The sequence below is a fragment of the Clupea harengus genome, chromosome 19 (assembly GCF_900700415.2).
Source record: "Clupea harengus chromosome 19, Ch_v2.0.2, whole genome shotgun sequence".
NCBI classification, from domain to species: Eukaryota; Metazoa; Chordata; class Actinopteri; order Clupeiformes; family Clupeidae; genus Clupea; species Clupea harengus.
In genome coordinates, this window is record NC_045170.1 from 14,312,487 (window position 1) to 14,339,451 (window position 26,965).

Sequence of the window (26,965 nt, forward strand, 5' to 3'; positions counted from 1 at the left end):
TTCAGTAGCCTAGAGAAGATAGTCCGTGTATGTGTGGCTGTTGCTATGCAACAGACAAACAGTATTGGGAACATCACGTTTGTTAGCCTAGCACCAAAAGTTTGTTGATGATTAGCTAGGAGATCGACATTCATTTGTGCGTCGTCTGAAAACATCCCAGGTCTCCTTGCTAGATCTCGCACCATCTCATTCATTCATTTTTGGTAACTGTCAAGCTTGAAATAACAACTAACGGTTGCGCAAAATCTACCGTTATTTTGAGTGCGCACTGATATGGAACGCTCAGGTAAATGTAAACAGGTATACAGTACATTATGGCTCAATACAGTACACCCTGTGACTCACTCTAAACCAATCAGAACGCTTGATTTCATCTACCCGTATTATAATGTATAACATAGGGGCTAGTTGGGGACTCGCTTTACCTCATAGGAGAACTTTAAAGGCTCTTCCTGGAACTCAAAAGTTCTTTGTGGAACCATAAAGCCACAAATGGGAGAACATGGGTAATTCTTGGTTCTCGGTGTTTGTTCTGAAGGTGCTGCTTCTACCTTAGACTAGGGTGCCACAGAACCACAGGGACCTCTGCACAGAACCACAGGGACCTCTGCGCAGAACCACAGGGACCTCTGTGCAGAACCACAGGGACCTCTGCACAGAACCACAGGGACCTCTGCACAGAACCACAGGGACATCTGCGCAGAACCACAGGGACATCTGCACAGAATAGTTGTTAAAGTGTGGGGGGTTTCTCCCATCTCCTCTCTGTCTTTGGCTCTACTTGTATGTGTGTATTTGAACTGTCTGGACTGAGACTATATAAATACAATGGCCGGAGAGAGACGGAGAGAGACGGTGTGAGAGAGAGAGGAGGGCAGACAGAGGATGCAGTCATACAGGAGTCATCTGAGGGCACTTGAGCCAGATATCAATCTAACTTCAGGAGAGTGTGACACACCCCCTTCAGTCTGTGGGCCACAGGCACAAATCATTTCAGCTACATCACTCACTACCTCTATCCCTCTCTCTCTCTATCCCTCTCTCTCCCTCTATCCCTCTCTCTCTCTCTCTCTCTCTCTCTCTCTCTCTTTCTCTGCCTGGCTCTGCCCGTCCCTCTGCGTTTTTTCTCTCTCTCTGTCTGTCTTTTGTTCTCTCCCTCCTTTTCGGTTTCCCTCTATCTCTCCTTTTATTTCTCCCCGTCACTCACTTGCTTCCACCCTCCTTGTATCATTCTTTCTCCACCCAGTTTCCCCATCTCTATACATACCTTGAAGTCCCCTTCAACACTCTCTCTCTCTCTCTCTCTCTCTCTCTCTCTCTTCCCTCATTCATTTCAGTTCAATTCAATACTCTTTATTGGCATGACCATTTCAAATAGATTTGTATACGACAGAGAGACAGTCTCCTCTTCCCTATATTTCAGTGATGAGTCCCTATACGAGAGCTTCAGCTTCATTACTGATTCCATGTCTCACGTCAGCGAAAGGAACACAGACAGGCCGCCTCTCTTCCTCTCCTCTCCTCTCTTCCTCTTCCTCTCCTCTCTTCTCCTCTGCTCTCCTCCTTCAGTCTGCAGCCCTTTCTCCTCCACAAAGAAGTCTTTTTTTCCCCCTCTTTCCTCCCAAAAGCTCAAGAGAGCTCTACCCTCCCCAAATAACCGGGTGAAGATGCTTCGCTAATCTGCTTTTCATATCTCCCCAGTGTCCTTCAGAACATACTTGAAAGGAACACTCAAAGGCATCTCATTTATGCATTCAATCTCAATCCCCCCCCCTTCTCAGACAGCTGGAAGGACACATATTGACTCCTTTCCGTCCCCCACAGCCTGAGCCACACAGTCTTTTTCACCTTTCATAACACCTAGCCGGGCATTAAACCTGAAATGGTTCCCTGGACAGGAGTTGCGAATGCTACATCAGGTGGGCAATTGGATTGACAGACCCAAATGATGCCAAGTGGTTTTGCCCAGTGCCTCGAGACAAGATTAAAAGACACCGCATCTGCATTCATTTTTAACAGGATGCTGCCATGTCTGAGGTCTGCCAGAGCGCAAATAGAAAAAGGAGGGGGGTTGTCTGTGAGGAGAGAGGTTTAACTCCAGTGTTGCTGGATCAATGCAATGATGGATATTAGCATCCTAGCAGGTGGGAATGATGGCACGAGGCATAGGAGATTATTCACGGGCTCTTGCAGCGAGCACCTGTCACAGGGGGAACATCACTAGCGCTCTCTGTATTTGCAGGCTATGAGGTGTTCAGTACTAGGTGGTTGATTGTGTGTGGGTGGGGGGTGGGGGGGTGGGGGGTTGGCGGGGTGTGTGAGTGTGTGTGACAGAGCTGCACACATGGGTGTTCAGGATCAAAGTTTTACCAGGGCCACCTGTGGAGGGATGTACGTCTCTTCCTCCTACTTCTCTCTCTCTCTCTCTCTCTTCTTCCACACCGCTTCTCCTTCCCTCACCATCTCCCTGTCATGCATGCACATGCACACTGAAGAACGCACGCATGCTTGCACAGAAACACATGCTCACATATAGGCACACACACGCACACCCCCCCCCCCCCCCCCCCCTCACAAACACAGGGTGGCTGCCTGCGGGCTCGCCACGCCAGATCTCCGACCAAGACTAGCGCAGGGGGGTTAATCTCCTCACAGGGTCTCTGCCCACAGTGTCTTTAGCAGTGATTGAAGTCAATAGGGTATCAGTGCAGGCCAGCTGTTCAGGGGGTGGCTTGCTCCTCCGTTGCTCTCGTTGCCAGGGATCCTAGCAACCGCAGCGCAAGTTTCCCCTGTCTGATTAGGGATGGCTTGGTTCGCTGATGGCTTTTAGACTGAGAGCAACAACAAAGGGTTGAGCTTTCTGTTTTGTAATTGCCCAAATGTGCAGTCTCACAGGGCGTAGAAACAAATATAATACAGCTGTCGGGAACCCTCTATTTGGGTAGTGTGCCTGCAGAGACGTCATAGATGGTTTGTTGAGTCTTTCTGATTGTTTACTGGACGTCACCTTAACCAACCCCAGCCCTTAACCCTAGCCTTAACCATAAAAAAAATTATATATACTATTATATATATATATATATATATATATACGTATATATATAAAATCAACAGAAATAATCTCAGCCTCTGTAGATCGTCTATAAGGGACTATCCAAATACAGTGTCACCTAGTCTCCTATTACAATCTGTGTCTGCATTGAGTCTACATCCATGAAAGGTGCTTCACAACTCCTCCTTTTTATAAGGACTGCTGCAATGCCAGGATGTTTGGATCTGTCGGCTCAGACATAGATGGGAGACGCACACTTGGACAACCCAGTTTAAATGTAACACTGGAAATTCAGGCATCTAATGGAGTCATGCCGACCCAAAATGGATTCCATAATGCATGCCATTTCATAATGTCTGAAGCATTCTAGAGGAGACCACATGCTGATCAAATGCAGACCATCTCTGTGCCGTGAGGTCATTCTTGTGAACGCACACGCATCACTACAGTGAGGAAATAACGCAAGTGTACATGTCTGCACCGGTGACCTCTCTGATTGTGTGTGTTTGCGTGTGTACGTGCAGGTCGGCCCACCCCACGTCAGAGGACCTGTCGAGCAGCGTGTCGCTGCAGCTGTTCAACGGAGAGAGCCAGCAGCTCACGATCACGCTGGAGAATATCGGCGCCGAGAACCTGGAGACGCTGGAGCTCACCTCCAAGACTCTGAGTACCAAAGGTAGGAAAGACAGATTCACAGTCACACACACACACACACACACACACACACACAGACACACACACACACACACACACACACATATCCAATGCACTCCTATGCACAGACATAGTGTGCTCACACACTGATACACAGACACACACACACACACACACACGCACACACACACCGTCCCTCTTGCAGTATGGGACTCCTGTCTATCAAGTAGATTTGCCTGCTGGCTAATATGTTTGTTTATTTGTTTATGGTTATTTGTGCACATGGGTTCAGTCGGCTCCAGCACCCTGGAGTAAGCCAGAGGCAGAAGCGCATTAGCAAGTTAAACACCCACCGGATGCACTTAAAACCTCCACAGAAGGAGTTGCAAAAAAAGAAAAAAAAAGGTTCCACACTAGCTATACACAGTGTGAACAGAACAGAACAGAACAGAACAGAACAGAACACTCCAAGAAGAAGAGACAGGCCCTCTTTTTTTTTCTTCTTTTTTTCCCCCTCCTTTTCTTCCCTCGATGAGATGTTTGGCAGGTAGGTAATTGTGTAGAACTCATTAAGCTTTCATGTGCTACATATTGAGCCGGGGAGCTGCTCCTATTGAGTCGTGCAGCCAAACTCAATCACTCCATTCCACACACGAGCACGGTCCGCGCCACCGCTGCCGCTGAGCAATTAACGGGGGGAAAATTAACGCATTGTTTTCCTGTCAGGAGGAAAAGGGAAAAGGGGCACCATAAAACATTAAAAAACAGTGACACGTCTAATCTGCAGCCTTGCTAATATGTATACTGTGTGGGTGCGTGTGTGCTTGTTGAGCATGTGTGTGCGTGCGTGCGTGCGTGCATGTGCTTGTGCTTTTCAAAAGTGTGTGACTGTGTACTTCTGTGTGTCTGGGAGGAAGAGAGGGCAGGAGTGTGTGTGTGTGTTTGTGTGTTTGTGTGTGTGTGTGTGTGTGTGTGTGGAGAAGAATGTTCAGCTCTCGGTTTGAACCTCTACCGTCGACTAGCTGTCACCATGCCGACACACAGCAAGTCTTTAGTGTGTTCAGACACAAATGGCCCTTTGGTTCTCCTAATGGGTGTCAAGAGAGCGTGAGCGACAGCTTACTTGGCTGCCCACCTGAAAGGACTTACCTTAGACATCCAATTATGCCCCCAACACCCACCCCATTACCTAAATGCCACCCCACCCATGACATGACCACCATACCACCCCTCTACATGCCAGGTGATTGAGACTGTGGATTTTGCCCAGCTGATTAAGTGAGAGTATGGGCAAAGCTCTACACTGGTTTGCTATGTACGTTTACATTCATAATTCAGCGGATATCGACTGACCGAGAGAGAGAGAGAGAGAGAGAGAGAGAGAGAGAGAGAGAGAGAGAGAGAGAGAGAGAGAGAGAGAGAGAGAGAGAGAGAGAGAGAGAGAGAGAGAGAGAGAGAGAGAGAGAGAGAGAGAGAGAGTGTGTGCCCTTTCGTTTTTACTGTCTTTACCTTTTATACTCTCTTCCCTTCTTTCTTTCTATAATGCCTCTATTTCTATAATATAATTCAGAGGTCATTGCCCATTGTCTTCAGTTATGTTCCTTCTCTCAGCATTCACCTCAGCATTCACCTTTCATGTTACAACAGTGTGCTCTGCACTGATCACCTCTCTGTCTTTCTCTTTCTCTCCCTCCCTCCCTCCCTCCCACCCTCTCTCCACCTCATCTCTTTCTATCACACATCCAAGCTGTATTCTTCCACAGTGTTTGACTTTAACAGTGCTGTCACGCAGTGTTTCAATATTTCATCAGCAGACAGTCACATTAAAGCCAAATCATACTCAGGTTTTCAGATAGCTCAATTATTCTTTTGACCTCCTGCTTTAAATATTACAGTGGATGTGATCTATGCGGTAAAAGGAGAAGAAAATCACTGCAATTTAGAGCATGGAACTCCAGGTGAACTGAAGGGGCCCAGGGGCTTGTCGTCCTCTTGAATATTCCATAGCCCTTCAATAACATTGTGGTTTTTTCCTGGGTCGGCAAAATTAAAGCACCACTTTTGGTCTCTTTTGAGGAGACATTAAAGCAGCATTATGTAACAATTTTACCTTTGTATTTTAACCCTTGTAATGTGGAGAGTGGTGCCTGTGCCACTGCCACAGCACACCAGGTACACCTGGTATTGCACGTAACTTGGGTGGACAGGACGCGACACCTCACACAACAACTAGACCCATCTGCTAGCTATAAGAAGAAGCTAGCTCTTCGTTAGTCTAACACCAAATAATCCCAGGAAGTTTGCAACCTTGAAAACCTAACTCAGCTAGCTTGTAATAAATTACACTGTCCAATGTATATTATGCACAATATGTGCCTTTATCATGTCACCAACAAGATTTTATTGGATTACACATACTCCACATTCAAATGCTTAGGAAACCATGTATATAGGCTGAAAACATGAGCAGTATTTCAGCAAAAACTAAAATTTGTCAGTCTTTTTTTGTTATTTTGTATTTTGTTTGCATTCATCTCCAATGTCACAATAAATTAAACTGTGCAGAGTCATATTTGTGTTAAATCTTGTAACATTACTCAGTCAACATGCTAATTTGGCTTCTGACGTTGTCTTTGTCGGTGTTACATATCCTCCAGCTTAGCAACAAATACACGTGTACCACTGTCCATTAGGGGGTCTCAAAGCGTGATTTGTATTTACGACAGTGGTGTAAAAGTGAACTACACTCCACAACTTTAGGGGGAGCTCAGTAGGAAAAAAATACCCATTCTTGCATAATGGGGCTTTAGAGGAAACGTATTAAGAATGAGGATGGAATGTATGCCTGTGCCCTCTTTTGTGTTGGACTAAAAGGTAGAATGTGGAATACTTGCTACCACTGCCAGTGCCAATTTAGCCCTGGCCTTGAAACTCAACTCAAGGTCCCCTGTGGCCCAGAGAACCTTGGATGACCTAGACACGCACACGCACACACACACAAACGGTACACTTTTCTTTTCGAAGTTGCGAAGGAACCCAGCAGGACCCAAGCCACAGCTCTCAAGCTGTGTTTTTAGTTGAAGTGCTAAATTGTTTTGTTGCATGGGTAACATGGGCATTGCACTCATTAGCATTATCAAGCATTCTGAGCACATGTGATGAAACGGTAAGTTTCATCCTTACTAACTGAATAAAACAATAACATCTCAGAGCTGGTGGTATTCTCTCTCACCTGGGAAGGTGAATGAATAATTATAATCTCTTTTTGTTTTTTCATGGATGTTTTTCAATTGGGCCATATGCGCTTATGTTCCCCTGGCCTTGTGTAATGCTTCATATAAAGTATAAACAGATTGTGAGAATGGCCCGAGCCGGCCATCTCACAATGTGGTATGAAGGCTGCTGGAATGGGGTTGCAGGTAGGAGGAGACAGCGCAGGAGACAGTGGCTTTCTTATAAAAATAGCTATATTTATTTACAGAGGGTAATCACAACCCTAAAACATATAAACACACACTGAACAAAACTAAAGCTTTAAAACAGGCAAGGTACACCTCTGTACTTACAACAGGTTTTGTCTATGTACCTGCCCCAGTTTTATCACAGCCTGTTCAGTCTCTCTCTCCCTCAAAAATGAGGTGCACCTTTTAACAAGGCCGCCCAATCACTCCCAATTGGACCCATCCACCGATTTAGGGGAACCTGGACCCAATCATTTTGGTGGGGGGAGTCCAGCCCTTCTCCCCTCTTGGGCCACAGTGAGAAGGGGGAGGCACTTCACCTTGTCACACAGATAATCAGTGCTTTCACAGTGGTCCGGTTGCAGCTATTTCAGATCTGTCTTAAAGAAAGTGTTACAGGGTGTGTGGGAATGGCAAAGTGTGTGGTGTGGTGTGGTGTAGGCAGGTTGTGTGCATCTGTGTGTGAAGGGATTCATTCAGATATGATGAAGACCCCCCCCACACACACACACACAAACGTGGCGGGCAGGTGTGTAGCATTTAATTTCTGTGTCCCCTTCTCTCTGCCATCATCCCGCGTTCCATCAACCCACTCCGCTCCAAAACAAACACATCCGAGTCCCCCCTCTTCCAGCTCAGACAAACACAGAGAGAGAAGAGGGAGAGAGAGGAGAAACAGACACACACCAGTGGCTTAGAGATGATGGCAGTGAGAGTGAGAGAGAGGAGAAAAGGAGAGATAGGGAGGGAGAGAGAGATACAGATGAGAGACAAGGATGCTTGATGGGAATTCATGCAGGCGCATCATATCGCGGATCTGGCCGCCAGGCATGTGCGTGTTCCTGTCATCGGCTCAGGAAGTTAGTCTACGACCGTCACGGGCGTCGCATTGTAAAAAATTAAATTGTGATGCGCACCACTGATGAAACCGGTCCAGACCGTCAGCCCAGTGGCGGAGTCTTCACCTAGTGTATCCAAATGTACACTGGCTGGCTGGAGAAAAAAAAAAAAACGTTGCCCCGTCACACATACATTTCATTCAAGACAGGAAATGTCAGTCAATCACAGTTACATCACACTCATTGCACTGTAGTTATTGTGGTATTACTCTTACTCGCAAACCTGGCAACCCCCAGAGGAGAATTTGCCTTAAAATTTCTCCAGAGACGTGCTGTCAGCTTGTTGTATTCTTGTATTGGCGCTGAAGAGTTTTTGCAGATCCCCTCGGAGATATGTCCTGGATTTGTCATGGAAACTAGCCTCGGTCCTCAGGGAGCTACGGAAGCCCATAGGGGACAGGGGAGAAGTGGGAGCCTGGACAGTGAGGACTGATATTGAATTAGTGATGCTGAAGTTGACACGGTAATGAAATCAGGTAGAGCTCATTCAGTACATGAAGAGACAGATTGAGAGATGGATAAAGAGACAGAGAGAGAGAGAGAGAGAGAGAGAGAGAAAGTGGTGGTGATTGGACATAATTCCCTTATCCAATAGGCAGCTAAACTGTTGCCTATTGGAAATGAGGACAAGCGACACGTACAGAGAAAGTTTGTGCTGCTGTACGATGTTAGAAACTTTGGCCCAAAAAAAAGAAAACTAAATTGACACACTCTCTTGAGGGTGACCCTTTTACCCCCGCGTTCCGTGCTGCACTGGTCTGTGTAAGGGGTGCTTTATGGTTATCATACTGTGAAGCTGTCATACCATTGCACCCCAAAACGTAATGCATGGGTACAGACAGACACAAACTGATAAGTCTTTCTCCCCATGCTTTCACTTATTTTTTCTCTCTCTCTCTCTCACTCTCTCTCTCTCTCTACTACTTACTCCCTCTCTCTCATTTTGATCATGCCTCCCCCCCTTGTCATAGACTCATTTAGCAGCAGCGCTGGTTATAAGACCACTCCAGAGAAATAAGCTTTGTTTTTCCTGCTCCTTTGCTTCTCTTGCTTTCAGGGGCCACTGGCAATGTTAATCAGCACTGACGGCGGTCTGGGACCAGGCAGTGGAGAAGGAATGCAAGAGGAAGGGGGGGGAAGAGAGAGAGAGAGGGATGGAGAGCGAGAGGAAGGGAGAAGAGGGATAGAGAGGGAGGTCTAGTGTGTAGTGTGGGAGAGAGGGAGAGAGGGGGAAGAACGGGAAAAAGAGGATGAAAAAGTGACTGACTGACTGACAGAAAAAGAGAGGAATGAAGATGGCAGATTTGATTCGGAGGTGCCGGTGAGCCCCTGGCCCCTGTGTTTTAATTGAGGAGACGGAGGCGACGGCCGTGTCCGGGGGGGGGGGGGCAGGCTTTTAGTGCGCGGGGCCCACTGGCGTGCCGTGCCGTGCCATGGGCCTGCTGCTGTCCCCAGTCTCGGTGCTCTTGACAGCTAATCTGTTCCGCATCTCATCCCCACTCGAGCACATCCATCCAAACGCCATCTCCTCTCCACCTCACCCCGAGGGGTCCACATGCTGAGAGAAAGAGGGGGAGGGAGGGAGGGAGGGAGGCAGCAAAGGAGGGAGAAATCGGGTGAGTGAGAGATTGAGTGAAAAGAGAGGGAGTGAAAGAAAACTTGATGGGGAAAAGTCTGTAGTGGGAGGAGGAGGAGAGAGTGAGAGAAGCAGAGAGAATGGGTGTTAAGAATAGGAGAGAGGAGAATGGGAGGACATGAAAACCTGACAGATGAGGGAAAGGTAGGCAGTGGGAGAAAGAAAGAGAGAAACAAAGACCCAAGAGTGAGGGAGAGAGACATTCAGAGAGGAGGAGGTCCTATACATTTCTTTTCCCGTTCTTCCACAGTTTTTTCGCCGTCTCTTGTCCCTCTGACAGGTTCATTACCGTGCTCTGACTAAAGCCAATTAAGTGGCCTGGGTGGTCTAGGTGGGCGCAGCTTATGAAAGACCTTTTCCCTCCCCACCGCCAGCACCACCACCGCCACCACCAAGCCTCCATTGCCCGATGACAGATCAGCTGCAGCGGGGAGTCTGCGGCAGGAGGCTAACCTTTCCCTCTCATCTGGGCTCCTGGAGCTCTGCCCGGGTGCCAGGGCCCTCCAGCCTGTCTCTTCCCTGTCGCGCTCGTCCTCTCCTCAGCTCCGGGTGTGGTGGTAGCATTAAAGCATGCCGGCTTTTAGGAATCTGCGTCAGACATGTGAGAGTTTGTCCACACAACCCCCCCCCCCCCCCCCCCCCCCCCCCCCCCGAGTTTCCTCCTCAGTGTTAGCTTAGCAACAGTGTTTTCCTATGCAGTGTTGTGGTGTGGAAGCACAGGTGTACGAGGGAGTGTGTTTTGTTTTTTTCTTCTCTCTCTTCCCTTTCTCATCTCCCATCTCCCTTTTTTGTTTATCCTTTGTGTTTTTGTCGAAGAAGCTCAAAGAGGAGGAAACTCACGAGCCACTCCATCTGAGCAGTGCAGCGACATCAAACAGGAGAGTAAAAGCTGACAAGAAGCAAAGCAGGTTTCTCTCTCCTCTCCTCTCCTCTCTCTCTTTCTTTCTCTCTCTCTGTCTCTCTCTTTTTTTCCTCTTTCTCTCTCTCTCTCTCTTTTTCTTTCTCTCTCTTTCTCAGAACTTGATGAAAAAAATGATGAAGAGCTTTCTAAAAAGGCTCTCCTTTGTTTGGCTGCCCCCCCCCCCCCCTCTGTTTCCCCCCTGCGTGTGAACTCACTGACCCTATGGCTGAGTTGGTGATGGTGCCTGTCTGAAAGTGCACCCCACACAGCATCAGCACTTTTTCAGTAATCTTGGTCACTTCTGAATTGGAGATCGTTACAGCCGTGCGAAGTGCTCTGCGACTCGTGTCGCAGTGCAGCTTGTGCTGGTAAGGTCATGACCCCGACTTCCAGGGATGTTCCATGCACAACCTCACCGAAACTTCAAGTCACTTTGGATTAAAGCTTACCACATGCACGTAACTACAAGTGTGTTTGAGGCAACAACACATTTTTTAGAAAGTTTGTCACTACTGGTCAAGGATGTACCACCCTCGGACTCTCAAGTTTCTTGAAGTAGAAGCAGAATGTGTCGAAGACTATTCACGTTATTCTTGACAGGAACGTCATGTGCATTTCTAAGAGCCCGACAACAATATGCAACCGTGGTTTAGATCATCTCTGCCCTATGTGGGTAAATCTTGACTGTCTAAGATTACATACAGTATTTCCCCAGTCCTTTTTTTCCACCCCTTTTCTCATCTCTTCTTTCTTCTGTCCTCTTCTATTCTCCTTACTTTTATTGTCTCTATTGTTTTCTCTCTCTCTTTTCTTTTCTTTCCCTCTTTTTGAGTGTGGCGTAGTGATGGACTGGATCAGCAGGAGTGGGCCCAAAATGGCCCCTGTCTTTGTGCACACACAGGTGCTCTCGCTCCCTTTCCTTTCTCAAGTTCACATCCCCTCCCACCTACCATCTCTCTCTCTCTTCTCTCTTCCTCCCATTTGCCTACCACATCTCCCACTCAGTCTCCCTCTGTCTCTGTCTCTGTCTCTGTCTCTCTCTCTCTCTCTTACTCTCTTTCTCCCCCTGCATGAGTGTGTGTGTGTTTCTCTACTTGCCTTTTCTTGCCCATACTCTCTACATCATTCATAAATGTATGTAAAGTCATGTATAGCACAAGTTGTACCTTTTCAGTACTTTCTACTTTGCTTTCTGTTTGCTTATTCTCTCTCGCCCTCTCTCTCTCCCTCTCTCTCTCCTCTCTCTCTCTCTCTCCCTCTCTCTCTCTGCCCGTGGGAGAGATTTGGGTGGGGGAGCAGCAGCAGCAGAATGTGCTACATGATATAATTAAGGCTGCTAATTGCAAGGCAGTGTGAGGTGCTGTCGGAATAAAGCGCGGGGTGAGTTATCAGCCGCACCAGCGCTGCACTGCATTGCCTGTGTGTGTGTGTGTGTGGGGTGTAGTGGAGTTTGCGGGTGGGTGGTAGGTGGTGGTGGTGATCATGGACTAGAATTGTATTTGGCAAAGAGATGGTGTAGTGAGAGGGTGGCCAATTATGAATTGCCACCTCCGATTTATCCTCCATGAAGTGCTCTCCTGTTTTTGAATTACCCCCCTCTAATTCTTGTCAAATCAAATCTTTTTGGTGATTTTTCTCTTCTTTGGATTCCTTGTTTCCTAGTTGACTGTCATCCTCTTATGCTATTCAGTAGGGTGTTACAGCGGTGGGATCCTGGTGGGAGCAGTGCCTTGCCTTGGCAGGATTTGGTTAGATTTGGCACTTCAAAAATGCTGCCGCGTTGTAAATCCCCTAGGAGGAGAATGAGGAGTCGAAGAGAGGAGGTGTGTGGGCAGGCAGAGGCCCACGCAGCTTAATTGCAAAGAAGCCAATGTGAAAACAAGCAACATATTTACATTTTTGTAGTAACCTTTCCAAACAAGAATGTGCTTTCTAAGCAAAAACCCGGTCTTTTGTGTGATTTAGTATGTTGACAGTTAAATGTGTGAAGATGCATCACCTATTAGGCATGGAGGGAAAGGGGAGACTATTTCAGAGACACACAGGAGACAGAGACAGATGTTTGGAAGCAAAGGTGTCTTCCAGGACACCACTGTCAACATATGGTTCTTTACCTCTGAAGCCAAGTATTTCCCTTTTGGAAAAGGTCCTCAGGGCGCGGTTGTTTGCGGAAGCTTCTGGTAAGAAAGCCGAGGCGAGCCAAGGCAGCGTGTTAGAGGCAGACGGTGTGGTGTGCGCTCCTGACTAACGGGGGCCACAGGGGCGTGTTTAGGCCCGAAAGGTCACACGCTGAATCCGTAAAAACAAAAACAAGAACAGGCTGGAGCAACCACTGCTGCTGGCATCAAGTCTGGCGTCCTCACCTGACTCCGCGGCATGCCAGTGGGGTTGTCCTGGCAACAGTGTGTCCTGTTGAGGATGAGGGAGAGGGGATTGTGAATGTGTTGGAATGGGCGGTAACCTCCCCCGGTACACACACACACACACACACACACACACACACACACACACTCACACACACCTCCTCTCTTAGTTGTGTGCGTGAGATGGTCCGTTTTACCTGGTGAGAGCCAGAGGGAATGCTGGAATAATAATTGAAAGAGATACTAAGAGAAGTGAGTGTGAGAATGTCTTTTTGTGTGGTGCTCAGTGCCTGTTTCATCAGCGATTCCACCCTCCACCAACAGATGGCAGTATTCTCCACCGAGGCTCTGGTCAGTCTCTTCCCCAGTGCTTGGCGGAGTGTGCCGTTCCCAAAATAAACCCAACTGGGTGCCAGCTCTGTTAAACTCCGCCTCTGTAATATTTATTTCATTTTCATTCCAACAGACACGCGGTCTTGCTTTAGTTGTGCGAGAAGAGAAAATCTATTTATAGCCTGGTTGCCATGACGCTTTGCCACTGTGTCTTTAAGAATGGATAATGCATAGAGATGTTTACCTGATGGACACCCACCAGCATAGCTCACCGTCCTCCCTGAGGAACAGTCTGAACCCAGCTAGGATATAAAAACAATTGATATTGTCATGCTTGATGAGAGAGAGAGAGAGAGAGAGAGAGATACTAAGTGTGAGCTCTTGGTTAGACAGTGGTGTGGTGTGCTGAACAGTGCCTCTGTGAATTCTGAAAATGTCACGATTGTTTCTGCAAAGATGAAGTTCTTTGGGGAATATGTCTGCTTTTCTTTAAAGCAACACGGGAGCATTAGGAGCCCATGCCTAATATAACTGTGTGTGTGTGTGTGTGTGTGTGTGTCTGTGTGTCTGTGTCTGTGTCTGTGTCTGTGTCTGTGTCTGTGTCTGTGTCTGTGTGTGTGTGTGTGTGTGTGTGTGTGTGTGTGTGTGTGTGTATGAGAGAGAGAGGGAGAGAAATGAACAGACAGACCTAGAGATTGACAGAGGTAATGTTTTACTATTACATAAGAAGGATGTAATATGCACAGTCCTACAGGTGCAGCAGCACTCTACGCCGCCATGAAATGGTGTGTGTGTGTGTGGTGGTTTCAGGGCTCACATGAGTCAGTGTGTGTGTGTGTACATGGTGCGTACACACATCATTGTGTTTAAATCTCCCCAGCAATCACTTGATCTCTTACAAAGCTTAGCCTGGCTAAGGCATCTTTTCACCTCTTTAGATGACATGAGTTTTACTCACAAATACACACACACACACACTCTCTCCCTCTCGCTCTCTTTCTCTCTCTGTCACACACACACACACACACACACACACACACACACACACACACACACACACACACACACACAAATTCCACACACAGAGATGGCGGTGAGTCATAGATGAGGATGAAACGGGCAGCTTCAGGGAAGCCGTGAGTGAGTGAAAAGCGAGCCCTGTCTGGTGTGCTGGCTTCTGAAGAGGCTCTGCGTGGTGAAAGGGCTCACTTCAGCACAGCGCATTCATCCTTCAGTCGCGGTTCACCACCACCACTGCCGCCACCACCGCCACAGATCTCTTGATAATTAATAGGACAGTGGTGGTGACGGTTACTTTGTGACTCACAGCCCATTTTTTTGTGTGTGTGACTGTGGGCCTTCTCGTTGGGAGCCTGTTGAACTTCATGGAACAAGACGAGAGCGTGAGGAAGACAGAAAACATCCAGATGGACTGTTTCTTCTCGCCACCTCCTGTCCCTTCCTCTTTTTTTCTTATTCTCTCTCTCTCTCTCCCTCTCTCTCTCACACCATCCCAGCCTCGGGTGCACTCCTCATTTCTGTCCACAGGCCTCGTCTGGATATTAATATTTAACTCTGTGTGTCATTAAGAGGATGTATTTTTAATGCACGTACCTTTTCCTCCCTCTCCCTATCCTTCTCCCATCTCCATCTCTCTCTCCATCTCCCTCTCCGCTCCCATCTCCCTCTCCCTCTCCGCTCCCCTCTCCCTCTCCGCTCCCATCTCCCTCTCCCTCTCCGCTCCCATCTCCCTCTCGGCTCCCCTCTCTCTCCCTCTCCCTCTGTGCTCCCCTCTCCCTCTCCCCTCTCTCTCTCTCCTCTCTGCTCCCCTCTCCCTCTCCCATCTCCCTCTCCGCTCCCCCTCTCCCTCTTTCTCTCTCTCCTCTCTCTCTCCCTCTCTGCTCCCCTTTCCCTCTCCCCTCTCTCTCTCTCCTCTCTGCTCCCCTCTCCCTCTCCCCTCTCTCTCTCTTCTCTGCTCCCCTCTCCCCTCTCTCTCTCTCCTCTCTGCTCCCCTCTCCTTCTCCCATCTCCTTCTCTCTCTCTCCTCTCTGCTCCCCTCTCCTTCTCCCATCTCCCTCTCCCTCTCCGCTCCCATCTCCCTCTCCATCTCCCTCTCCGCTCCCCTCTCTCTCCTTCTCCCTCTGTGCTCCCCTCTCCCTCTCCCCTCTCTCTCTCTCCTCTCTGCTCCCCTCTCCCTCTCCCATCTCCCTCTCCGCTCCCCTCTCCCTCTTTCTCTCTCTCCTCTCTCTCTCCCTCTCTGCTCCCCTTTCCCTCTCCCCTCTCTCTCTCTCCTCTCTGCTCCCCTCTCCCCTCTCTCTCTCTCTTCTCTGCTCCCCTCTCCCTCTCCCCTCTCTCTCTCTCCTCTCTGCTCCCCTCTCCTTTTCCCATCTCCTTCTCTCTCTCTCCTTTCTCTCTCCCTCTCCCTCTCCCTCTCTGCTTCCCTCTCCCTCTCCCCTCTCCCCTCTCCCTCTCTCTCTCCCCCCCCCCCTCTCATCCTGACTCTGCTGTAATGGCAGAGGAGAGCAGGTCACAGAGCGGTATGAAACACGTCGAGCTGACTCATGTTCCTGAACATGACCTGACCTGCATTGCATGTCTTCCACCAACCCCCAGCTTCAAGCACAACTAATCCAAGTTGAAACTGAAGCTTAACAGTCTTGATTGGTGAGATCAGGTGTGTTGAATGAGCCGGATGAGGCGAGGAGTTGCCGGGCAGGGGGTCCCAGGTGCAGGACCGAGAGCCCATGTTCTGTGCCAATCCTCTTCTGGTGCTACCACAGGGATGGACACAAGCAGAGGACACCGTGAGACACATGATTGAACGTGTTGTGTATGTGATGCTCGTTGATGCTCCCTGGCAATGTGTCGTCCCCATGCACGTTGCGTCCCTCAGCCCTCCCCCTGTGCTTGGAATAGGAGGAAACGCAGCGTGAGTTTGACTGCAGTTGTAAACACAAATGTCCACATGACAACGCACGCACGCACGCACGCACGCACGCACGCACGCACACACGCACGCACACACACACATGAAGGTACAGCATCTCACGCATGCACAGACGCACGCACGCACAGACGCACGCACGCACAGACGCAGCGACGCAGCGACGCAGACACAGACGCACACACACACGCACGCACGCACACACCCACCCTGCGTTTGCAGAGCTTGTGTCTGAAGGTTTGGGGATCACGGTGTACCTTTTCCACTTGTGGCGCTGGGCCGCGTTTCATTCTAATGACCCTTGGTGTCATATGTTCCTTTCCCCTTGAAGGACTGTGGACTCAGTAATGAAAGCCTAATGGAAATGGCTCTTTAGCTCAGGTGTTCCTTCTTGCTTTAATCTGCCTTCATTTATGCCAATGTTATTTACTTCAGGCTATTTTTAGAGGGCCGGGTTTTCTGCCGTGCACTTCAGTCCATCTCTCTCTTCAGCCGAACAGCAGGTCTGAGTGCTCATAACAGCCATTGCGTGTGTGTCTGTGTGTCTGTGTCTGTGTCTGTGTCTGTGTGTGTCTGTGTGTGTGTGTGTGTGTGTGTGTGCGTGTGCGTGTGCGTGTGCGTGTGCGTGAGTGTGCTTGAGATGCTGTACCTTAGCAACCACCCCCTGAGTAAAGGAAAAGAACAAGGCTGAGACGCAGACATGGAGACTCAACAAATCTCTTTATCTCCTCTCTTTCTGTCTTTCTGTCTCTCTCTCTCTCTCTCTCTTTCTCTCTCTCACTCACTCACTCACCGACTCACACACACACTCAAACACAAACACACACACTTAAATGCACTCAGGCTCTTCTCAAAATAAAAGGTAAGTGGAAACTGTAGAAAATAGCCCAGAGACACAACACTGATATCACTGATGATGGCCTCCATTCCGGCTTTCAAGTGTGGGTCTCAAACCCCAGTGAAGCTGTGGAGTCTTGACAGTAGCATGAGCGACAGGTGGAGGTCGGTTTGTCCCTTTTCACCTTTCAGAACGCTTCTGTGAGTCTCCAGCCTCTAATCTCATTGGAAGTGTGTGTGTGTGCGTGTGTGTGTGTGTGTCCATCCATGCATGTCTTTCCCTCTCCCTTTGCTTGCTTGTAACCTGCTCTCTTTTGCTTTGCTTCATTTGCGTCTGGTTTCACAGGACTGTGTGTGTGTGTGTGTGTTACCTCAGGACTGCATATAAGTATATTTATTAGACAAACAACCATTGCAATCGGGCTCACTCCCAGCACAAGGCTGAAAGGGAAGCAATGATAAACACATCGCACAAGGTTTATATAGACAGAAGTTTAGCGTTCAGTAGGGATAACCACGTGGTGGATCTCTGACGTCCAAGGCTCCCTTTATTGCAAGGATGGCAGTTTTGCACAAGGTCGGAGGAAGCTTATCACCTCAGGTCTAAACATGCTCTTGTACAAATGCAGACTAAGTGGCACCTAATATTCTAAGTTACACACACGCATAAACACAGAAAATCCATGTTCCTGCTTACATAAGTACATAATTCATATAAGGTAATTTATAATACAAGGCACTTGATTATTATATTCTTAAGTCATTAACAGTGTTTGGAAATTATCTCCATCAGAGTGTGTGTGTGTGTGTGTGTGTGTGTGTGTGTGTGTGTGTTGTGGTTTCGGGGCTCACGTGAGTCAGTGTGCGTGTGTATACATTGTGCGTACACACATCAGTGTGTTGATTGGACTGGGTGTTTAGCACAGCATGTTCAATGCTCTTAAGAGCACCTGGCAAGACATGAGCAGCAAACTCCACTCTCTCTCTCTATCTTTCTATCTCTCCCTCCTTCTTTCCCTCTTCTGTCTCTCTCTCTCTCTCTGACACACACACACACACACACCACACACACACACACACACACACACACACACACACACACACACACACACACACACACACACACACACACTGTCTCTCTCTCTCCATTAGCAATGCATCACTGTCCACACAGTGATGACAGCGATGGCAGCTAGCATTGCTACCTCCACATAACCCCTGGAACATGTCAGGGTGATGCAGTCCCGATGACATGCCACTCATGACTGCATCAGGACACAAAAGGGCAAATTCCAAATAGCAATCAAAAATGATGTTATGTAGAAATGGGTCACTGACTTAAGCAGAGCAATTGATTGCAAGAGTGCAGGGTGAACATTGGAATCCTATTGCATTGCTTTAGCTCCCATATTCCCCACCTGTATTGTGTGGCATCATTAGCCATCCTCATCAGGAGCTTTATAAGTGTAGCAAACTTTGCTTTGGCAGACATGTGTCAGTAGCAATGTTTCAAAACGTGTGTATATGTAGAGATGTCAGTGTTGCATCATCTCCTGTGTGTGTGTGTGTGTGTGTGTGTATGTGTGTGAGTGTGTATATAGGTTGTTTGTTTTGGGTGCTATGTTCACCTTTACTTGCTCTTAATCTCTATATGATCTCTCCCTCTCTGCTTTAGCGGATTTGTGTCTATCCGTGTGCTCTACTAATGGATGTATCTGTGTGTCCATGTATGCGTGTGGGCTTGGCAAAGTGCATTTGTCTTTAATGGGCCTGAATGGCCTCGATGGAAAGGCAAATGGACTTGTGGTTCAGTCCTAGTTCCTGGCTGACTCTGTATTCACCTCTCCTGTAGGTTACCAGGATAGCCACCTTATATTATATTTATAGTTTGATTTAATCACTTGAATATGCCATGCTTACAGCAGTTGGCCCCCTTTTTTTTAAATGCTGTACTTTAGAAAGAAAACTCGGCCTAATGGAACAGAAGAAAGGTGCACATTATATTATAGTTGCTCCATACTGGACATGCAAATTTGTGAGCTCTGAACCATTGTTTTTTTGTTTTGTTGTAGAAATGGGCTCCTGGGCATAGGATTAAACGTTCTCTGCTTAGTGATAAAACCATGGCACTGATCAGTGGTAAAACCCTGGCACTGGATGAGGCCGTGACTGTGCCAGTGCATATGTTTCTACACAGCACTGGGCTGTTTCACATGGGTTGAGTCAGCTTTCTGGTCTTTCAGTCGAAAACAGACAAAAAGGGTACTTGGAGAGCGCAGATCTCCGCCAAGGCCAAATCTCGTTAATGTTAACGAAAGCGAACAATAATTTGTGGATTCGCCCTGTGATTCAGATCCCCTCCAAAATGTAATGGGTTCTTCCTTGGCCCACGGAATTCCATATCTCCTACCATCTGCTTTCAAATGGCAGGGCATGCCTCAAAATAAAGGAATTATACTCCTGTCTCCTCCCTTAAAGCCACAGGTCTTTAGCATGTGATTAGAACATTTAACTTCTTTAAGTACTTTTCAAACAGGTACTTTATCTATCAGTGTGTTTAATCAGAGTGTAAAGCCTTTAAGGTTTATGGCAACACTATTATTGCGTTGGTGTGATAATGTGGTGCGAAGATTGGATACGGGATTCTAGACAACTAGTTTTGGCAACAATGCCGACACAATGAATATTTTAAATAGGGCATGAAAGATCGAGCACAGAGCATCTTTCTCTGAACAGGTACAACCTTGCCTCAGAACACACACACACACACACACACACATACACACATACATGCACACACACACACATACACACATACATGCACACACACACACACACACACATACACATACATGCGCACACATACAGTACATGCGCACACACACACACACACACACACACACACAAACAAACACACACACACACACACACACACACACACACACACACACACACATACAAATACATGCGCGCACACACACACACACACATACACATACATGCGCACACACACACGCATACATACATGCACACATACATGCACACACACCCCTTAAGGCACTGAGCTTGCAGTCACTTTGTGCATATGTTTCTAAATGTGTTATTTATAGTGACAGACACAAACACACTTGTAACTGTCTTTCTTTTTGGGCCTTCATACTTTGTGCACTCTCAAAAAATGTTGCCTTTGTTGAAGGGATACAGGTTAGAGAGATACAGATAGAGAGAGAAAGACAATACTACGAAAGAGTAGTGAGGTAAGATCCCATCTGACAAGCCTTGGCCCCTTGCGTTGCCTCCTACACCTCGTTAGCAAACCCCCACCCCCCCTCCCTATCTTTGCGCAGTCACTCAGGTGATGTTTCATTCATGTGGCGCACTTGCGGCGAATGCGCTGACGTCTGTCTCAATCTCCCACGTGGCACTGGGACCTTATCGCACCCCCATCCGCCCACTCTGACGCACAGAGATGAAGGAAGGGAGACGGACGGATGTGCAAGTGCCCCACATTCCAAGCCCGACGACCCGCCAAGCAACAAGCGTCGATCCACTCCTCCCGTCCCGGGAGGCTAATTGCTAACAAATGCTAATCTGTGGGATTAGAGGAACTCGATGCAGGGTCTCAGGAAACCGTCTGCTCCCTCTGCCCCGTGGAGTTCCACTCATGAATATGCAGGAGGCTGAGTGGGCTCGTGAGCCTCCTCTCTCCTTCCTCCTCTCTCGCTATCTCCCTCCCTCTCTCCCTCTTTCTCCTGCTCTCTCTCTTTCTACTTTTTCCCCTATGTCTCGCTGTCTTGTTCTCTTTGACTATCTCTCACCCCTTTTCCCCCCTCTGCCAATTCCTGTCATGTTTACATATGTAGGCAAATCCTAGCCCGGTGTGTGGCTTAGAGCCTTTCTGTATGTGAATGAAGGGAGGGGGTGGAGGATGCGCAGACTGTCTGCGGACTAAGCTTCTGTCTCTTCCGTTTGGGTTTCAGTTTTTTAACATTTCCGTTTATTAAAGCTCCTGTCCCATTTCTGACAACAGCTGTTTCATTGCAGAGCATCAATGCTTACCTTCATGAAATAAATGAATAAATAAATGAATACGGGAGTATATCAGTAATGCATTATTAAGTAGAATCTGTTATAACTCTGAAGTTCTTAATGCCCAATGTGTACAGTGTGATGACAATAAACAAACAAGTCCACAAGTAACGGTGCTTTCGTTTTTTAGTTTTTTTGTGTGTCTGAGGTGGTTTGTTTTGTGTGAGTCTAGCTGTTCAGCTGTTGTGTTTGCGCCCAAGAGAAAGCAGGCTGGGCTTTTCCTCTTGTGCCCTATGTCTTAATAACCAACCTCTTTTTTGGAAGCTGGCTGTGTCAAGCCAAAGGAGGGGGGTTGAAATTGTAAACACAGAAAGGAAATACATTGGTAAATGACCTGTAATGGGACTATATTAAGCTGTACTGTTTGGTTAATGTATCAGTCCTAGCTTTATGTATGTATTATTTAAAAAAAAAAAAAATCAAAGCCAATCACTAGCTAGATATCAGACGTGAATGCAAGCAAATGGGAGTATAAATGGGAGTCTTTTAACGTTGCAAATACAGATAGCCTGGGAAGGCCCAAGCTATGAGAACATCCATAACATCAAATACGTCAGAGTATGGCCTGGTACAAGTCACGGGTTTGGGTCCACAATCTTGCCTTCTGTTTCCAAGGAAACTAACACAAATACTGATGTTGTATGCAATGGTTAAACCCCTAGTGTATTACCAAACGTAAACTGTAAAACCCATGGGTAAGGTAGCTGGTGTCTGGTTTGACCATTCTCTCCTCCTATCTCCTCCTACAGAGAAGCTGCTGGGGAAATTCCTGAGCTGGGACCTCCAGGAGGCGCTCTCCCATCTCCCCCTGAAGCCTGGCCAGTCCCTCGCCATCCCCGTCTGCATCCAAGTCAAGCTGGACTTCTCCGGACAGGAGAGCCTGCTGCAGGACCTCAACGATGGTAAGTGGGGCCCACCTGCCTGCCGTGGTATTGTCTCCAGGCCTGCACACACACTCTCGGCCTGTTGATCTGTACGGGTTTGAGTTTGGTTGTCTCTGCCCCCTTGAATGCACTGAGGTTGTCCTTTGGATCAAGAGGGATGAAAGGCAGCTTTGGTTGTCCGTTTTTGGCTTTCTATGGGGGTGCCACTGGCTTGGCTTGGCTTGGCTTGGATTAAATGTGATGAGGAAAGGGTAAAACCTGCTGTAGGTACACACTCTTACAGATGCCTTGATTATTAAGGGTCAAATTGGTCTCCATTCTTAGATCGAGGACAGTCTTTCTGTTCCATTCATCCTCTGCAGTTCAGGGTAGCAAGCATGTCCATCAGAGTCTTGTGTGTATGTTACCACCTCTCTGTTCTAGCTTGCATATTTACAGGGAGTCATTTAAGATTCTGCTTGAGCCAATAGACCTGGTCCATGAAGATTGGCCTGCCACACTAGCACAAGGCTAGCAACCTTCTCTAGACACACTTCTAGCGTTGAGCTGTTTCTTGATTTTTTTTCTTTCTTTTTTTAATTAGCGCCGTGCTAACCGCAGACCCTGACTGCGGGAGATAAGCCGAAGCTAGCCCCTGGATCACAGCCTTTAATGCCTCCCCATTAAGCCTATGAGGAGGATGGGGGGTGAGGGTGGCGCGGAATCGAGTGGGAGGTTATAGCTGAATGTGAAAATGCTAAACAGCGCAGATGCTATCGCGCTGTTTTCCTTAAACACGGAAAGCGTCCAGTAATTATGAAATGTTAATTAAACCATGTTGTTAGGGGGGTGGGTGAAGGGATGGGTGGTTTGAAAGGGGAAGATGATGGAAGAGTAGCAGCTCATAGCGTGTAGCATTTGACTCGCTCTCTGTGATGGCATTTTTGACAGGGGGACAGAGACAGACAAATGCAAACAAATGCTGAGTCAGCTACCTAATGCATGCTTGTGACATGCTGCTAATTATCAGCAACTTGCTCTCTTGGGCTCTGTCTTCTTATCTACCTGGTGTTCTTTCTTGGCTTATATGGCTTTATCTCTCTGTTGTTTTGCATGGTCGGGGCATGCTAGGCATATTAAATACGGTTTCAGCGTTTGATGAGTACAAGGTGTGTGTGTGTGTGTGTGTGTGTGTGTGTGAGGTGGGCTGGAGGTGGGCTGTTTGTGTGTATTTGTTTCTTAACACTGCTTCATGTGTTTGTGTTGAAGTAAGGATCTTGTTTCAGTGTGTGTTTTTGTTTCTTTACACTGCTTTGTGTTTGCGTGTGTAGTAAGTAGTAAGATTCCCGATGGAGCGTGTTTATTTGTTTCACGATGGCACTGCATACGCGTTTTTTTGTGCGGGTGTGTGAATCTGTGTGTGTGTGTGAATGCAAGTGAGTGTGTGTAAACGTGTGTGTGAGGGTGTGTGTATTCACACAGCGCAAGCAGCAGATGGGAGCAGGGTTCATAGACAGCCTGTAGCCAGGGCCACTCCATCACTCCAGTCCACACCATCTGTGCTGTCCCAACACAAGCAGACCCACCCGTAGTCTCCTGCCCATCCAGCCTCCATACATCCCCCCACCTCTGGGTTTCAACTGCTTTCATGTGGTAGAGCTGTATAGTGTATCTGAATACCCTTACCTGACCTATAGGTAGACATTTATAGACATATATATATATAGTGTATAGTATAGAGTGGCAGGCTTTGTTTTTTTTACTGTCACACAAGGTGAAGGGTGCCTGTGCAATAATCTAGTATATCCTATACTGTTTTTGTATTGTTGCTAAATCCTCCTTACACTCCTTGTGTTAATATATATCCTATATCCTATATAGTTAATGCATAATAGCACCATAAACATCCACCTGTTGCGTTTAGATGCACAGACAGATGCTCTTTACCAAAGCTGCCATGTCTGTAGGGGCCGGAGTGAACTCATTCCCCTCTCTCCTCTGCTTAGTCTGAGTCTCTCTCTTTCTCTCTCTCTCTCGCTCTCTCTCTCTCTCTCTCTCTCTCTCTGTCTCTCTCTGTCTGCCTCTTTATCTCTCTGTCTAGAAAGGACGAGTTTGACGGTCCACACACACAAGGCTGAGGGAGGCCTTCAGTATAGAGGGACACGCTGATTTATCCCCCGACCACTCAGTCTCGGCTTCTCTTTCATCCTTATTCTCTCTCTCTTTCTCTCTCTCTCTCTCTCTCTCTCTTTTTCTCTCTCTCTCTCTCTCTTTTTGTCTGCTCCAGTCTACTGCGAGATCGATAACTCAACCGCTGTTAGCAATGATGTCATCAGCTGTATTCTTATTGGGCGGCGGGAGGACACTGAGCGAATAATATATAAAAAAAAACAGAGGGCATAGGTGTTCTACTAAAGGGCCATTCCAGGTGCATTCTGGGAAGGCTCATCTTGGTGCTGTTGTGAGCGGCGGTTGGGTTTGGCCCCCTGAAGCAGACACCAGAACAGTAGTAAACACGTCAGGGACAGAATGGGCAACAATGTCAACCAAGATCACACACAGCACAGGGAGGTAATGTGTGATCAAAGAGGCATTAGAGAATGCTTTTAACAGAGGATTGTTTGTTTGTGTGTGTGTGTGTGTGTGTGTGTGTGTGTGTGTGTGTGTGTGTGTGTGTGTGTGTGTGTGTGTGTGTGTGTGTGTGTGTGTGTGTGTGTGTGTGTGTGTGTGTGTGTGTGTGTGTGTGTGTGTTTTACGGCACTGAGTTGTTCCTCAGCTCCAAAGTCACTGCTGCGTGGTGTCTGTCTGTGTCCTCTGAGGCCTTCATGCGATGATGTCATGCTATTTTTAGAAACAGCAGTCTGGGGCTGTCAGGGTTGCTGGAAGATCTCATTCTACTAAAAAGGATTTGATGTATATCTGAGTTCAGTCTCCATCACCTGTTGTATCTGGTGTCCTGTATTATCTATTTTTTAATATAGTTTTAAAAACCCAACAAAACACACACCAAATGAATTATGAAATCAAAACTGGTAAAAAGGCAAGCAAGCAGAAAGTAGATTACTAATCATTTTGCTGTGATGTGTGTTTGGTGTGTGTGTGGGGGGGGGGCATTCTTTCTTTAAAGCACGACATGCCCACATCCGCTTCCCTTCTGTATTGATGGTAATTAGTTTTATACCATATATTGAAGATTCAGTCTTAGGTTTGATCAGTCAGGATTCAGGTTTATTCTTGAAGAATGGCGGCCGACCATTTGTGAGACAGAGACTTTCAGATCCATCCTCCCTCACAGAACTTCACCTCAGCATATCTGACTTATTCCTTGGGGAACAGTCTGTTAAATACACTGACATTAAGGGGTGTTACCGTCTATTCAAATGGGCCATGCATGCAGGGTTCTTTGTCTCGACCTGGGGGGGAGGTGAGACCAATGTCGCACCTCACTCCCCTGGTCAAAATCAAGTATATTCACCCTGGAACTGTTTACATGCTAGTTAAGTTCAAATAAAAGTAACAATTAGAACTAGGTATAATATCATTGACTTATTGACTATGGCATATTCTTATGACCTATGCTGGTCCCTTCATTCCCCCTTTTTAAGACCGTATGTCTTAAACATCAGATCATTTAACTATTTTCTTTTTCTTGAGTGAGTGGCTTTGTTCAGTCTTTGTCTCATAAATGTGGCATTCTCTCACGAGGGAAGGCGAAACCCATGTTACAGAGTGCCCCACGCTTTTTCGCCAATTGTGTGGACCTCTGTTTTAGGGACAAATTCCTTCCCGATGTTATGTCAACATAACCATCCTATTTTAGCCGTGAGAGCAGAGAAATATAACAGAAGTAATACATATATGTACATGGTACCCATTCGGAAAATGCAGTTTACAAGCGGTGAGAACACAGAACAAACTTAATTACACATCTTAACTCTAAGGTAAACTATGCTAAAAATGAAATGTTAGGATTAAACAATAGTACAGAAGATAACGGATTATGGGAGATACATTATAGTGTCACAACATCTTAAAACATTTCCTTTCTGGTTACTGAGGGGTACATGACATGGAGCATTACTTTATTGTAATGTGGGTTGACGGTAATACGGTTAAGTGTGTGTCTCTGTGTGTGTGTGTTCGTGTGTGTATGTGTGTGTGTGTGTTGACACTTGTCTCAGTTGTTTGCCTCCTATGGTCTTCTCTGTGTCTTGTGTCTTGCCTTTGTTTTAAAGCAAGGGTTGACTTTCCTTGGGAGGGGGTAGGACGTGTGTGTGTGTTTGTGCGTGTTAGTGTGTGTGTGTGTGTGTGTGTGTGTGTCTGTGACGCTTGGCTTGTCTCAGTTGTTCCCCTCCATATGGGGTCATTCCACCTTCGTCAATTTCCTGATATGCTGTTTCGTCAAAGTTCTTGGGTGGGGGTGGGCTATTGTTTCAGGTGTTGCCGTGCTTCCTTGGAGTTGATCGTCTATGATGGTTGAAGGTGTGATGTTTTGTTCAAACAGTCCTGCGGGTTCCAGAGGTGTTGATTTGGGTTAATGGCTGAGGGTTCCGTGGAGTTTCCAATGGTCGTGCTCCTCCCCCTTTCGACATCTTGGCGAGATGCTGCATGGGGCTGATGTCCTTCATCTGCTATTCTCCAAATTCCTAAAAAAACTGACTGTAACAAGATCTCAGACAAAGATAATACTGGATCGCATCTCCATGAGGCAGGAAGCCTGTTAGCATACTCAACACATCAGACAATAGACATTTGGTATTGGGTGTGAAAGACGGCAGACAGCTTAATCTCAGACAAAAGCAGGTTTGCTTAAATCTCACAAGAGACATCACATCATCCTGTTATCTGCAAGGTTTGGGCATTTAAAAACCACAGACCCATACTAACCAAATAAAGAACTGAGAGTGGGGATTTTGAAAGAAGTTGAATGTTT

At 47.2% G+C, this 26,965-nt stretch overlaps 1 protein-coding gene across 4 annotated transcripts in view; it reads left to right on the forward strand.

Annotated features, from left to right (window-relative positions):
* The window catches only part of trappc9 (trafficking protein particle complex subunit 9), a 209,435-nt gene that overhangs the window by 62,737 nt on the left and 119,733 nt on the right, over positions 1-26,965 (forward strand). For all 4 annotated transcript variants that reach the window (XM_031585933.2, XM_031585935.2, XM_031585936.2 and 1 more), the window contains 2 exons: positions 3,577-3,728; positions 21,919-22,071. In XM_031585933.2, coding sequence (XP_031441793.1) covers positions 3,577-3,728; positions 21,919-22,071 — 305 coding nt within the window. The remainder of the gene's footprint in view (positions 1-3,576; positions 3,729-21,918; positions 22,072-26,965) is intronic.